Source organism: Rhinolophus sinicus, chromosome 5 (genome assembly GCF_057876585.1).
Source record: "Rhinolophus sinicus isolate RSI-liver-muscle chromosome 5, RSI-T2T, whole genome shotgun sequence".
NCBI lineage: Eukaryota > Metazoa > Chordata > Mammalia > Chiroptera > Rhinolophidae > Rhinolophus > Rhinolophus sinicus.
Window position 1 is genome coordinate 55,903,914 of NC_142505.1, and position 16,356 is coordinate 55,920,269.

Genomic DNA, 16,356 nt, shown 5'->3' on the forward strand with positions numbered 1-16,356 from the left:
TACTGCATCCCCGACTAGAAGATGTAGTCTGTCTGGCATGTGCTATGCTTTCTCAAGTGTAGAATTTTTGATTTTTCAAAAAGTCTCTCTCGTCAAAATATCTCCCTTATCTGAAAGAAAGAAAAGTTATTTTTAGAAATTTCAGTCCAAGACCAAATCTTCGTGATTGTAAGTATAAAGTGTCCATGGGCTTTTCAGAAGCCAGACTGATCCATCCACGCCCATTCCTACCACAAGCCCTCCAGCACCATCCAGGCCTGGGCCATGGGCCATGAGGTGCAGACTTGAGACCACAGAGCTAGTACCACAACCCACATTAATTTGATCAGCTATTGGACAGGATATCACACCTGACCCTCTTGACTTCCAATCAAATCTTTCTTAGAAATCTTAAAATACTGAGTCCATGGTGGTTTTCTAAAAAGGGATGGATGAATGGAGAGTAACATAGAAAGCTTGTTTAAATTTTTGCTTAGAGCTTCCCGTGAGATGCACATAGATTTATTAGGTTGGTGCAAAAGTAATTGTGGTTTAAAAGATTAAAAACAATTGCAAAAACCGCAGTTACTTTTGCACCAACCTAATAATGTGTTGGCCATCTTTGGTCAAGCACCAGGAGCATTTGGCTTGACCAAAGATGGCCAACACATTATTAGGTTAGGGGCTGGGTTGTATGGAAAAAAAAAAAAGCATATGTTTATTAAACAGTCAGCTCACATTTAGAACAGCGAGATGCTTACTTACTGCTTACTCTGTGACAGGCATGTATATGAGAGTTGCTACCAAGTCAGGAACTAACAGATTCACATCTGCCATTTCATTCTGGCCCATATACCCACTGAGTCTGAATTGAGGAAAAATTCTCGTGCAAACTGGGCTGTGTCTTTTTTGGTTCCGTCTGGGAGTGTTCAATGAATTTAATGTAGGTCTGTCTTGGTACTTCGTGGGGTAGTCTTTTGCCGTCTAACTCATGGGTTTTCAAATGTGTTCAAGTGGCAGGACCCTTGGAGTTAAGGACATCAGAACATCATGAACTACTTAATAGTGAAGTAAATATGACAAATTCAATTCCTTCATAGAGACAAAAATTTATTTCCCTGGCAGACACGTAGAGCAGTCCACAAAGGTGGTTTAAAGGGTAGCTTTGGATGTGAGGGCGATCTGGCTGCGACATCTGTCACCCCATTGATCGCCAGGGTTGATTCGGCTGATCTGGCTGGCTAGGCGGGTGTCCCCTTCCTCCCTCACCGATCCATGTGCGTCCCTCCCGAAGCTGCGCGCTCGGTCGAAGAGGACGACCTTCCCCGATAGAGGAGAGGACCGTCTTCTCGGTCAAGGGTATACGAGTAGCTGCGCTCCCCTGCTAGAACCTCCAAACAAGCTCTCAAGGGTAGCTTTAAGAGGAAAATCTTTCATTTGAGAAATCTAAATTTTTTCTGTGATCTGAGAAAAAACTTTTATTCAATATGGGTGGCAGAACACTGCTCCATTTGAGAGAATTCCATCCTATTTCCGATAATCGAGGTTGTAACAGAAATGGAACAGAAAACTGTTCAAAGTATGTGCAGTACAGTTTTTTCTTTCCCTTTTTGAGATGATTATGGTAACATCCTTGAATACGTACTTGCCACTGATTCCTATCGCATGTGGGCCCTATAAATTCTGGAGTCTTAATTTTATGGTCATTTTATGGTACCTGCCGTTCAAGATTCTTTTTTTCTTCTTTAGTGGCTTCCCTAGTGAAAAGTACTGTAGACTCTCAGGGACCATTTCTCTTGTATCACAGTGCTCCTTAATCAGGACAGTCCACACCACAATCCTCAGGGGAGATTTTCTAGAATACACAGGCCTGTGACAACCCTTACCCACCCACCACCCACCCCAGGACCTGGTCAGATAGAATCACCAGGAATGGGGCTCATGCAGCATGAGTATTTTAAAAGTTCTCCAATCCAAAGAGATATACACTGCTGGTTAATAACCACTGCTTGACTGAAATTTACTGGGGTGTGTGTGTGTGCATTTGTGTGTGTGTATGGGGGAGAGAGAGAGAGAGAGAGAAAGAGAGAGAGAGACAGAAAACGAACATAAGCACCATGAGGCAGGGACCTTGTCTGTCTTATTTATCAGTCTGGTCCCAGCCCCTCATCATCAGCGATCCAGGAACAGTGAATGAGGAAAAGCATGACAGAAAACATCCCAAAATGTTAATGATCACTATGAAGAGGATTTGGGGTAATTTTAGTGGATTTTTTTTCTTATTGTTAATTTGTACTTCTTAATTTTTCTGCAGAGATCGTGTATTATGTAGGTAATTCTTTCTAAATTACTGGAATGCTTAAGCCAGCCTTACGGAATGGTTTTAAGGCTTCTGGGCGATTGTAGAGAATGTGTTGAATGTGTTATCTGCACACCCCCTGCTGTGCAGTGGGTGCTGAACAAATGTGTGCTGAGTCCACTGAAACCTTTATTCTTAGGGAAGACATTTCCCCCAAAGGTCTTCTGTAGCTAGTTGCCCTCCCCGGCCCTTGTGTGTGTGAAGGGCAGCTAGATGCAGCTGTGGGGAGCCTCTCCCAGCTGTGGGGCCTGCCCTCCAGGCCCAGGGCAGTGCTCTTCTCTGGCAATCAGAGCTGTTTTGCTCCAGGAAAAATCCATTGTAAGGAGAAGCACATGGGGCACTGGAGTGTGATTTGCTTTGATCCACACTGCTTTTTTCCAAGAGAATGTGGAGTCTTTCCCTCCACATGTAACTGAGAGACTGGTGAGCTATGTGCTTGTCTTCTTCCAGAAAAGGGAGCTACAGTATAGTTTATCCTTTCCAAATCACTTGACAGTAACAGTACCTTGGCCAGTGACTATTCTTTTTTACTAATTGCTTTATGTTTTAGAAATGTGATAGGCACAGTAATTTTTGTCTTGAAATAGACTTATTTCTTTGTGGGTTTTTTTCCATGGGTTTTGTTTTGTTTTCTGGTTAAAGTCTGACCTTGTAAGGAGTGCTCACGTTTGTTTCAATGTTGTAGAGTTCTTCTTTGAGCTACTAAATACTTGAATGGTCCAATATCTCAACAAAAACAAGTTTTTCTTAGCTATGACACTGGGCAGTTAAAGTTCTAGCTCATCTGTGAAGTCTATAACCTATGTTTTAACTTAAAGGTTGCATTCTGGAAATCCGTGCAAGTTGGGGGGGGGGGGCGGGAGGAACGGACAAATGGAGGAATTCAAGAGTAGAAAACTTGATGACCAATTTAGAAACAGAAGCTATTACCTCAAACATCAAAGTCACGTTTTTTTCATGTGGATTTCCATCATTTGACATTCAGGAGAAGGTTGGTTACCCCCAGAACCCTAGGGCATTTTGTGCATTTCATATCCTTACAGCTTACGTCAGACTGGTGTTCTTTCCAAATTTAGTAAAAGGCAGCTAAACAACAAGTGATGACAACTTATTTCATTATTTATATTACAAATGCCAAGCAATTCCTAGAAAAAAATCATTGTTCAGTGCTCGGCAAGGGCCGTCCCGCGCGCCATGTGCCGAGAGTGGCAGTGATTTATGTTCGGATCCCATAGTGGTATGGAGCCGCAATCCAGATCTTCTAGAGCGGTGCCCACATGTACAATTGGTTAGAGCTTCTTTCCATCTGAAAATAGGCACTGCTTAAAGAAAAATGCCTCACACTGTGACATGCGACCATTTCTAATTGTGTGCGGTTATAATAGCTCCATACAAAGCTAAGGTAGAATAATCTGTAGGACTTGGAGGTCTCCCCACTCCTGCTGAGATCCCCTTTGCTTTAGAGAGTTGTTTTATCCAGCCCTCCCACCCCCCCACCCCACCCCCCCGGCCCCTTTCTTCGGCTTCACAGAAACCTAGTCTGCCCAACAGAATCATCCCAGGACACTTTTGATTAGATGAGCAAAGACAACATTGAAGAAAAGTTGACTTACTCCAGTGGTTGGAGTACAGAAAAGGCAAAGCTGGGCTGTTGTATCAATGGGGCTTGGTGGGAGACGCCAGAGAAGGATGGATCCCAGTCACAGAGCACCAGAAGGATGCCGCCTGCTTGGCTAAAAGACCCAGCAGTAGGGCCAGCTATTGTGAAGCCCCTCTGCCAGATGAACAGGGACCCGGCTCTGGTCACAATAGCCATTCACGCTGAGCAGCCTCATTAAATATTCAGCCTGTGCTTCCGGCAGCTCATTAGGGCCGCAATGAGCAGTGACGTGCGTGCTGGAAAGCCCAGGGCCAGCCAGCATCAGTAGGCAGAGGCTGAGTGAGCTGCCGATGGCTTTTCTGTTCACTGCCTATCCTATGATGACCAGTGTCTGCTCCCTGCTTTGCCTGAAGTCCAGGTAAAAACAGAACCAAACCAAACCAAGCAGATGACACTTGAGGGACTCGGGTCCTTATCTCTGATTTTGTCCGGCAACGGCCTCTGATTTTGAGTGCTTGCCCCCTTGAAGCCCTCTGACCCCCTTAAAAAGCTGTGTGCAGCTTTGAGGGCCTTTGCAAAGCACTAAGACTGTGGTGCTATTGTGTCCTTGGGCCGTTTGATGACTCCATTTGGGAGGGTTCGAGGTGTGGTTTTGAACTTGGTGCTGAGGGTTTAGAATAGTAAACTCTTCCTTTGTAACGTCAAATTTAGAAATATTAAAGGGGGTAAATCCTAGCAGTTTGTGCAGCAAGTTTACTCTGTCCGTGCCAAATTTTCATTTATTTGAGTGGTTCATTACTGAGCCTTTCCCATTTGACTATCACGATAGGTGTGGTATAATAAATAAAATAAAAACGGGTCTTCTTCAGCTATGTGGGGTTCTTGGTATAGGCTGAATGTTGTCCTTGTATCTTGTTACTTTGTTACTCAGTGCTGTGTGATATTTAAAGCTGGGGAAATCTGTGAAGGAAGAATTGAAAAATGATGAACTCAAACAAAGTGTGTTTCTGTGGTCTCACTGTTTGCATGTTTTCTCTTTCCTACACAGAAAATGTTTTCAGACAGCTCATTTCTATGTGGAAGATAGCAGTTCACCTCGGGTGGTCCCCAATGAAAGTATTCCTATTATTCCTATTCCGGGTAAGTTAAGACGCTCCTCTTATTTCTCCAGTGGACTAATTGTTTTTCTCTTTTGTTCTCAGTTGTATGTGACAGCCATGACAAAATATTTGTATAGCCTTTTAAAGCTTGCTCAGTTTAAGAGATCCTTAGCTAAGGGTAATTTAATTAAATCTTTGCTCCTTTACATATCTGCAAAGTAATGAAATCCTCTTTAAGAGGAACAAATAACTGACTTAATCCATGCAAGGGAGGGAAGTAACAGTAAAAGAAAAAGGGAGAACACATGCTTACATATTTGCAGTCTACTTAGACTAAATTCCATTTTGATAGGCAATTTGTGCTTGCTTTTTTTAAAAAATCACAATTTGCAGCACATCTTTTTAAAGTGAGTTCTCTCCTATGATTCCTTACTCTGAAAATAATTCATGTTAGAGTTGGAAGTTCTGGTTCCTATGATGTCTGTGTGGATGTCTAGGGATATGTTCTTGGTTTAGTGTATATTTCATTTGTCGTTTAATAAGAAGGTAGAACAGTCGGTTAACGGTAGGAGTAAGGATTGGTGGGATGCACTGCAGTAAATCCCAGCAAATGCCGTAGCCACTTAGAAGTTCAGCAGCAGCTTAGTTGTGACAGATAGGCTGTGGGGTTTGAAGGTGGCCCCCACCATGTTTATTTGGTGTCCCTCCCTTTTTGCCCAATTTGAACTTCTTCCTCTGCGTTTCATTATGTGCTTGTAAGTACCTATCTTTAAATATCTTATATCTCCACCCTCTTGACATTAATTATTATTTTGTAAACAGAGGTTCTACTTTTACTGTAGGGCCATCCCACTGGTCAGCCTCATTCTCCAGAACAGTTTTCACTGTCTTATATACCGTATATTATACTTGTTTGTTTGTGGTGTCTACACACTAGAACGAGAGTTTCATAAAGGAAAAGGGGTGTCTCCTTAGTTCTAGAATAATACCTGGCACATAGCAGGTATTCTTTAACTTGGTAAAAGATGGGGGGTGGGGGGATGGGGTAGAGAGAGGGACAGGGAGAGAGAGAGACAGAGACAGAGACAGAGAGAGAGAGAGAGAGAGAGAGAGAGAGAGAGAGAGAGAGAATATGAATGAATGTCAGAAAACCTTCCTGAAAGTTCCTAAAAGGCCATGGCTGTGAAGCTGTGAAGCTCAGCAGTACAGTCATTCTCTGAGGACCGGAGGGAATGCTTCTGTTGTTTGCAAATCACTAGGTGCATTTTCATTGGGGTCTTCTTTGGCCCTTTATGTGTCTGTACCTGTTAAGTCATTAGGTGTTGCTGGAATTGGCCTTGTTTTCCCCATCTGGTTAGCTTCTCTTAGGAATGCTTGTCACACAGAAACAAAAGGGTTACAGAAAAGTCTTCGATTTAGTTCTCATTGGATTATTTTGTGACCACTAAATGATTCCCATACAGACAGAACAGGTGTGTTACTGTGTCCTTTCTACTAACCGTTTCCCTTAATTCGTGGTAGAGGAAACTGCACTCTTGCCTTTGAGAGGAGAAGAAGCAGAAAAGGAATCATCAGTCTTCCATCCTCATAGAATAAGCAGTTTTGTCGAATGTACTAGATTTGTGCAATACCGCATGTGTAATCATTTTCCTCTTGCATCACCTAGAATCTTTGTTGACCTCTGGGAAATGCCTGGGAGCCCCTCTCTCTGAACTAATTCATCTGACAAACAAAGCAGATTGGGTAGCTGGGCAGTTGAAATCCATTTTAAAAGGTTAAATGGTGAGATACTTCTTTCGCTGGTCTCAGTTTTTATTTTATTTTCCTACTGGATTAGGAGTCAGAAAACCTAGGATCTCGCCCTGTATTTACCATGAAACCTTTGGTCAATGACTTGGCCTCTCTAAGCCTTATTTTCAGAATCTGTAAAGGGGCAGGATGTCTGCCCGAGTTGCACGTGAGGCAGCTTTAGAAATCACGTGGCATGATGTGTGTGAAAGCACTTTGGAAACCATAACGTAAGCCAGCAGTGTCAGCTGTTGAAGCTTGCCTTCCCAAATCACAGTACTGTTCATATTGTTCATCCTGCAGCCCTGGAAACAAGCATGGCAGGGTCCTCAGGTTAAGACTGTCCCTAACCCTGAACCACATCTACTGGATGTGCCTGGCTGGGTGGGCCACTCTCTTTGACCTGGGCTCTAGGACTCGCCATTCACCAGAACTCTCAGAAAATGCCAGCGATCGTACCTGCCTTGCCACACCTGTGAGTAGGAAGCTTAGACCAGAAATGCTTTTCGATGTTAAATGAAATACTCAGCAACCCGAAGGCCTTTCTTTTAATGTGACTTTCTCCTAATTCTTGCTCACTGGTACATGCAATGAAAATGTCTTCAAGTTCTCCACTGACTAAGAAATCCATGGTACGCAGTTGTGCCTCACTTGGCATAGTAGATGCATCCTTGACAAGTAGTTTAGCCTTATCTGACTATGAAGAGATGCCTAGATAAACTTATTTCACCCTTAACTGGGAAGGAGATACCCTACATGACCTTTAAAGAATTTTCAACATGATGACAATTTCTTATTTTTCTTAAAACTCCACCATCCTGTTTAATAGTTACATTTATAAAATACTGTCATTTATGAAGCACTTTAACAATCTATTATTCTCTTTATTATTATGGTCTCTTCTAGTTATTACAGTACAAGCTGTGCCTTGTGTAAGAAAATTCATTATAAGAAAAACAATTTTTAATAGATTTGTTCTTTTCACTCTGTTAAAACTTAACACAAAATTTTTTTAGTGGACACCTCCTTGGGATCATTTCAAATGATTTACCTTAGGAATTAACTAATTGTTCTTATTTCTAAAACGAACAGGATATTTATCCAGCTCATACGGAATACTTATTCTGCCCATTGGATTTTAGTTATATATTATCGTTGTTCAAAACCTAATAATAAGACTACTGGGTCCCAGATTAATCAACTTATTTTATCACTTAAGCTCATTTTCTATAATAGATTAAAAAAAAGATATCTCCAGACAACTACTAATAAACTGAAGCATTATACTGGTTAAAAATGTGTGCAACAGGGTGAGGTGGAAAATTCAGGTACCAAACTGTTGTTAAACAGAGCTCCTGGGTCAGCATTGTAAAATGTATGATATATTCCGTTCCTAGAACTTCCTTTACAATGAAATTTTTTTAAAAAACCATCATCATCACCATCTACTGAGCATTTACCAACGACAATTTTATAGAGACTGGTGCGATTGACCTTTCCATTTTACAGATGAAGAAACTGAGGCTCAGAACCATTATGTAACTTGCCTGAGGTTGCATAGATAAATGGTGAAGCGAGCATTGGAATTCTGTGTGTGACTTCAAAGCGCAGATGCTTAGAAATGGCTCTGCCACCTCTTGGCATGCTGCTCTGACAGTTCTCAAAGCTCGTCTTGAGGCTCTTCATTTGGGTATTGCTTCATTAAATCAGGCAATTTGAATTCAAATTCAAAATGTGAATATTCTCTTCAGTTTTTTTCTGAGTTGCTCTTTATCATTACTGTCTTCTTTCACTAGCACTGACCATTTGCTTCTGCATTAAATTCTCCTTCATCTTCCTAGAGAGTGTTTCATCATTTTTCTGTTGAAGTTTCCTCCGTATCAAAAAAATCTCTTACCTTTGTTTTCTAGTCATTTTTTTTCTCTTCCTGCCTAAGGAAAAGACTCAGTCTACCAATACTCCTATTCCCTATGCAAAAATAAGCCTGTGTGATTTAACTGTCTTAAGGAGCAATTCACAAACACGTTGAATAAATTTAGACACTAAATCAGCAACTTTTGGATGATTCTGCTGTGGTTAAAATTCATAAATAAATAGCTCAGGTCTTTAAATCCCAAAGCATAAGTAGAATCAGTAAGTTATGCTGACTTTAGAAAAGTAATACAAAACAGGCAAATCGTTAAGAAAAGCTTTCCTAACCTTTTGATAGTCAGCATTTGGAGACAGTAGTTTATAGGTATTTTTGAGGAATCTTGAGTTAATCAATTTTACTAATTTTAACAAATTTAGGAATTTAGACTCTTCAGTGTGTTCTTCTGATTCACTATAGGAACACAGTCTTGTAAGAATAAAGACTTTTTTCTCTGGTGTCACCCGCACTTATGTAAAATGTGGAAATGCTCAAGATGGAATATGGTGGCTGAGGTTAATTAGCCACATTAGAAAACTCATAATGCAAGAGTATTTATCCAACATGAAAGAAATGCTTTTGAGGTTAGGGTCCAATCTCTGTAGAAGGGACATCACAAAAAGTTTGAACTACAGTGCCAGCTCTCTGTACAATATATGAGGAAAGAGTTCTGCCCCCCTTGCCAGCCCCCCAGATAAGTTAAACTGTGATTTCTGTAGGAGAATGAAAGGGGCTTTGGCTCTTTCATTTTTCATTAACGGTTTTTCACAATCAAATGTTCCATGGTTACTGGTTTCTCATTTTTAGTGTGTGAGGCTAGAACATATCTGAATGTAATAATCTAGCTGGCAGTCCCCTCATAAGCATCCCATCTTCTAAGATACTGAAGTGGTCACAAATTTCTGTCCTTTGACATCCATATTATTCTGAACATCTGCAAGTACTCTTAAAATCTAGTGTTTGCAACCTCGGGATATTCTTGTGAAACAACAAACTTGAATATTTTCATTGCAGTTATTAATGAAGCTTTATGTACCTATGTCACCTACAAATTATATTCACTGTATTATGTTATTCTTTTAGACTTTCATTATATATAGCTTTTTAAAATCAGAACTTAGCTGATGAAATTAACCTGTTTATAGAGAATGTTGAAAGGGCTTTTCCAAGTGTACACATTGTTAAACACAGATGTTCTTATAAATGCTTTTCTCTGGAAATTAGAAAATATAATTTTCTAATAAGAGCATTACAAAACAAAATGTTGCTGCTAACCAGTAGCTTAGAAATCCAGAAATGATTCATGCCTTCCCAGCAGTTAAAATACATCTTAATAATTGGAAGGTCACTGGCTTCAGCAGGGTGCCAGCATATAAAAGGGTTTTAAACATGCAGTTTAAAACCCTTGGGATTAAACCAACCTTGTTGGCATATTTTATTTATACAGAGATTATCTCCAAAGGAGATTCATTGGTCTTTTGACTATAATGAAGCCCTTTCTTTATTGACTTCATTGTGTCATAAATGAAAAGATATTTCTTTTTATGGCAGGAAATAAAATGTTCCAATATCCACAACACTGCTTGCATCCTAAGAGTCTGGACAAAAATCTATTTGTTGTGTCCTAACTCAGGAGCTAACACGTCGATAATGTTCTTTTAGTTCATATTTGCTTTATCTTCCTAAGTTGCCACAGAGGTATTACCAAGCATGGAGAGAGGCCTGAGCTTGTCCTTGGAGGCTGAGAAGGCAGACAAGAAGGGGACTGAGTTCCTAAAATCGAGGTCTGTCCACTAGAGGAGTGGTTATCAGTATCTGATAACCACAGCCCAGTCATGGCTATGGTTGTGGGAGAAGGTCTGAGCAGGATTGACTTCTGCCAAGTATTGTACTGTGACTTTGTGTGTTCTCCTTGATCATGGACAGATTTGGTTGGAATTTAGAATATGGTTGAGGTAATTGCTATGGGTTAAATGAAATTTAGAGATTGGTCACAGAGTGAGTGATTTAAGGCCCTCTGGAATCGTAATGGTAATTATATGTGTACCCACACACTGCCAGAGTAAGCAAGCAGGGGTATTTTTTAAACAGACCTTAAGCCAGTCAACGCAGGCCACTAAGCATCCTGGTAGGAAGGTAAATACTAGAATACTTTTTATCTGGCATCGTCAAGGTGACCAGAATGCCAGTGTGAGTTTTCCAGGTAACTGAGTAACTGACGCTTACCCTTAAAGCCAAAGTGATTCATTTCAGCCCTTCCTGTTGGAAAGGTTCTTTAAAATGTATTACATGGTTCTCTGCCCTCTCTAACCATGAATGTTCAATTTAAGGTCTAGAGAGGTCACATAAGGTGGAAGAAGCCAGCTCTGGAGTCAGCCTAGCCCTACTTGATAATGACAGTGGACCTTGCCAAGTTACGTGGTCTCTCTTAGCCAGTTTTCCCATCTATGAAATGGAGGTAATGACAACCCCTAGGTCATAGGGTCATACATGTAAAGCAGTTAGCACCTAATGGTAAGCACAGTTATTACACATTTACTAAATGTCAGGCACTCTTATAAGTATTCATGTTACCTAGTTTACTTTCCATAACACTTCGTGAATCAGGCACTGCTACTATTCCTGTTTTACAGATGAGGAGTCACAGAGAGGTGAAGTCACATCGCCAGGCAGTCTAGCGCTGGCTTTTCCATTCACACCTTTGCCTCTGGTGCCTAAGACACAGGAAGAGCCTCATCACCGGAGGCTGGTAGAGTAACAGCTACACAATTTTACTGAGTACAGGCCAGAACCTACCGTAGAGCAATGTCCTGGGCTGGACCCTGGGCTGGGCCCTCGGCAGTGCCTCCCTGTGGTGCTTTTCAGGGGCAGCCTCGGCTGTTGATTTTTCCTTTCGAATATCAAAACCCAAAATTGCAGACAAGAAAGCTAAGTTTTTCCATTTTTGTTTATCTGTTATTCCTTAAGATGAAGAGATAGCAAGTTTAGTACATGCAAGTAGGTTAGAAGCATAGACAAAGTATGGGAGATTTCCCTCCAATGGTGGGAAATGCAAGTACAAACACACATAACCACAGAGTTTGTTCAAATGCATTTTTATGTTCAAATGCATTTTTCCTTATTTCCTGCAGTGTTGCAGTTGCGGTCTACATTATTCAGCTCTTTTTCTTTGCTCCTTAGACTCTCTCAGCTTTGATACTTTCTTCTCAGTGGACGTTCACCGCCCTCCTCTCCCCCCCTTCCCCCCTTCTAATGTTCTGCTTTGGGAACCTACAAACCAGAGACTAATTTTAGGTTTCATCAGAAGTGGTACATAAGGACGTTTTGTTGCAGATGGGCCAAAATAAAAATCCTCTGACCTACGGAACTGAATTCCAACCACAAAAGGCTACCATCTTGGAATAGAATATAAATAATATTATTTAATAACAAGCCCACTTTTCAAGAGCTGATTCACACAGCTAAGGCAAACATTTTAATGGGGTGATTTAGTGCTAACAGCAGTGGTCCCACTTTTGCCTAATTTAAACCTTTGTTATGGGAAAATTCTTTTAAGTAACATTTTTGGCACAAAATTATAAAGTAACATTTCATTAAATTAACTGCGATCCTCAGAATGTTTGCTTTTCCTTGAGAATGAAGACAGCATCCCACCAACGACGGTGCACAGGCTGTGGGTTCATAACACCAGGATTCAGACCTCAGCTCTGCCACTTCGTGATTGGGTTGCGTTGGACAAGTTCCCTCAGTTTCCTTATGTGTAATATGAGGGTGGCAATGGCTGCTTTATCTAGTTCTTGTGAAGATAAATGTATGAAAAGTATTTAACACAGTCCCAGGCAACCAGTAAGGGCTTAATAAACGGTAGCTCTCTTCTCATTATACCAACTCGATCACCACACCGTTTCCGTCATACCATAACAATCTCCCATCTAACCTGCAGTTAGTGAAAACATCTTCACTTGGATTCCAGCACACCTTTTATCTGTATGTTTCTCCCCCATCACTATTACATGAGTGACATTTAGTCTCAACCTAAGTCATCAAATCTGTCCCTTTTATGGCCTGTGTAGTCTTCAACGTGTAATTACGTACTTTCCTGGCACTCACCTTCTTATGTCCATCACTGCTCCGACCCAAATGTTAAGGGCAGAGACGATGTCCCTAATAGCTGGCTGAGTCCTAGGGCCTCAGTAAATGCCTCGTCCAGTGGTTTCCCAGTCACTGTGCCCAGACGATATCCATTCTCTTCAAGTCAGAGCACTGTTTACCTTGGGTCTGTGGCCAGCTTTCGCTGCCATACTCCAGCCTTCAGTTAATCTTTCTGATTTTGTTTTCTTAACTGTAAGATGAGGATGAAAATAATACATGTTAATAATGTACATAAAAGGGCATAGAAAGTGCCTGGTCCACAGTTACGCTGCTAATATTCTCTGCATTCATTAATGAAACTCAGATGTTTAGGTACAAATAACATCTTACAGATAGATATCTTCCTATAACACAGGGTCTTTCCACATAAAAATGGAGCAGCTCAGGTCTATGAGGATGTCCTAATTGCTTGGCCCTCTGCGAGACACAGCAATTTTATAATTATCTGGCTCATGTTGAAAGAAATTTAATAGAAAAACTATATGAGGAAAACTATTAGGACTTGTAATTAGTCATAGCCTTATATTCATCTTAATATTGAGGAAAAAAAGATTTATGACCCCTTAGTTTCATTTGTCTTGATTAAAAGACAAATAATGTGTTATCTGGGTAGCTGATGGTGGTCAGTACACTGTGTGTGTGTGTGTGTGTGTGTGTGTGTGTGTGTGTGTGTGTGTGTGTGTGTGTGTGTCTGGCTGGCAGTTTTATGATGTTACTGGTGGTGCCTGGAAACCTGGAGGGGTACAGTTAGACTTCTTTGGATAAAGAAGCAAACTGGAGAGCCTCGTGAGTCAGTTATTGCCATGATTATCACACTGAGCTCTGTTGGATTTTTTGCTGCTTCTGGCCACGGGGGTAGCAGGCAGACTGGTTTGTGGGCACGTATGGCATTAGCTGGGGTATTATAGTTGAGCACTGTGCAGGAAAAAATAATAAGTTGTTAACATAAAAGCATTTTTTTAATGACTTTAGGTAAGCCGTTTAAAATGCTGTGGTTTGTACCTTGTAGAGTAAATTAGCTCTAAAGCTGACAGGTTTTTTGTTACTTTGAACTAGAGTTTGTCTGCTTAATCATGGCTGCATAACTATTAAGAATCTGCAATTCTAGACTGTCACTGTGGAATGTTGTCCTCAAATTGTGAACACTGGTAATGATGTCACTCTGCCCTTGGAAACAATGTTGAGTCTTTCAAAATAAATAGGAGAGAAATGCTGCAGTCTATATACTGGAGTGTTTGTGGGGCTAGGTTCTGTCCCATCTCACTGATTTTGCCTCTGTCTGAAGATGTGTTTATTCTTGGGTTAATATTTTAGAGACTCTCCAACATTGCACATGTTACCCCTTTCCTCAGCTTAAAATAATTTCTTTGCCACTTGATAATTATTTTAGAATTTGCTTACTTATGAACATTTTAAGTGAACTAATCAGATAATTTTGGAAATTTTTCTTGAACTGTGCATTCTGCTAAATATTCTGGGGAAACATTTTGGCTCTGCTTACTTTGTTAATGCTGGTTACATCATTATGGAGCTATAGATTTCTTGGGCGTGCAAAATGATTGCATATTCATGAATATCTTCAACCCTGAAATATTTGTAAATAACTTGGCAATTTTTTTTCATAAGGTGGCCTATTAAAATGATTAGGTCTTTAATTGTTCACACAGAAAGAATTTGTGCTTACAGAGCACCACTTATTTGATAAGTAACATTTCTATGCTAAGCAGCTAGGATTATGAACATATAAATCACCTTCCTTAAACAAAGTATAAGAGATGCTATTTTCCGCTTAAGAATGATTCAAGTTTGAAATGTCAATAGATGCAAAAAGCCACCCTAGAGCTTTGCTCTCTCGAAAGAAAGTAGAGAAGGAATGACATAGTCAATGTTAACTGTCACCAGATGAAGAGAAATCAGATTGTCAGGCCTGGATCTATACCATTCTTGCCAAAGTAGGACCTCATTTACACATACAGATCTTCATACCCTTTGCTAAGAAAAGCATCTGTGGCAGTTTAGATGTTTGTGCGTTTGCCAAAGATCTTTCACTCTGAATAAAGTAAATGTCATGTCTGTTGTTTATCTCAAATTCAGCGGAGTATTTTTAAAAGGAAATATTTGTGGGGGAGGGTCGGGGGAAGAAGAGAGGGAAGAGCTTGGGGAGCTCCCGTTAGTGGGGTGTGGCAGTTTTACAGCACTATTCAAGTTTCAGATTGGATCTGGGTAAATCAGCTTAAAACATACTGAGGGCTCATGAACTGAAAACATACTTGTTAAGTGACCCTACAGTAAATGGGAATGTGGAATCTTCCTGAATCTATACCTATTCTGTCAACACACACACAAAAAAAATACAGTTAATTCAGCCAAACTGATTATTTGGCATCGTGTACACACAGCTGTCTTGAACTCAGATTTTGAACAGTTAAACATAGATGGCATTGTACCCAAAGTCAGCTTCTACAATGGCATCTATCTTTAATTGTGTATAAAAATTGCATAGATTTCAAAGATTGGAGATAGAACTTAATTGCTCCAACTTCAAGCTAGACCCCACTGAATAGCAATTTAAAATAAAGAAACCCTAGGTTGTGATAAAATTTCTTGACAAATAGGTACCCTTGATAAAATCAGACTTTTAGTTGAGTGTGATTAATTTAAATATGTAAACTGCCTTGAATATTAAAAAAGGTAATTCTTTGCAAAGTGCCTTTTTTAAAAACTGTATTTAACCTAGCTTATAGGTATTCAAAATCATAATTGAGATCCTCATGTAAAATAAATCCTGATAATTTTCTTGACGACATCTATTTCAGGTGATACAATTATAACGACTCCTTCCAAAAATCAAATATTTGTCTTCAGTAATCCCTTGTCTGTGTTACTTGTTCTGTGGAAGTATTCTGTGTGACTCTGAATACCATTTTATTCCCACAGATGACATGGAAGCCATTCCTGTCAAACAGTTTGTGAAACACATTGGTGAGCTCTATTCTAATAACCAGCATGGGTTCTCCGAGGATTTTGAGGTATGTTTCAATATGAAATTAATTTCCAGAAACCTAATTCTTATTTTACAGAGATTTTTGTAAACTTGACATGAATGTACTCCAAGCACAACAATGAGGAAAGCGGAGATATTTTTCTTTTCCTTACTTATTACACTTACAATTTTCACAGGCATTCTTTGCCCAATAAAAATTAGGTGAAAGGGAGGGAGTTGGTTACCTATGCAAGTCTGTGAAAGAACAGTGGCTTAGTGGTAAAAAAAAAAAAAAGAGGCAAACTCAGGTTTTCTCTTCATTTTAATTCTGACCTGGGCAACAGCCCTAATACAAAGGATAAGGCTCCTAATTTCCTGTCATTTCCAGGATGCATAAGGGGTAGGGGACACAGCAGATTTGAACTCTGAGACATGAGACACGCCATGCTGGCCCCACCAGTAGTGAGCTTCGTTATCCTCGGGCCA

At 40.3% G+C, this 16,356-nt stretch overlaps 1 protein-coding gene across 3 annotated transcripts in view; it reads left to right on the forward strand.

Moving 5' to 3' along the window:
- PTPRG (protein tyrosine phosphatase receptor type G) overlaps positions 1 to 16,356 on the forward strand; it is a 693,857-nt gene that overhangs the window by 633,373 nt on the left and 44,128 nt on the right. For all 3 annotated transcript variants that reach the window (XM_019728372.3, XM_019728373.3, XM_019728374.3), the window contains 2 exons: positions 4,987 to 5,078; positions 15,825 to 15,916. In XM_019728372.3, coding sequence (XP_019583931.2) covers positions 4,987 to 5,078; positions 15,825 to 15,916 — 184 coding nt within the window. The remainder of the gene's footprint in view (positions 1 to 4,986; positions 5,079 to 15,824; positions 15,917 to 16,356) is intronic.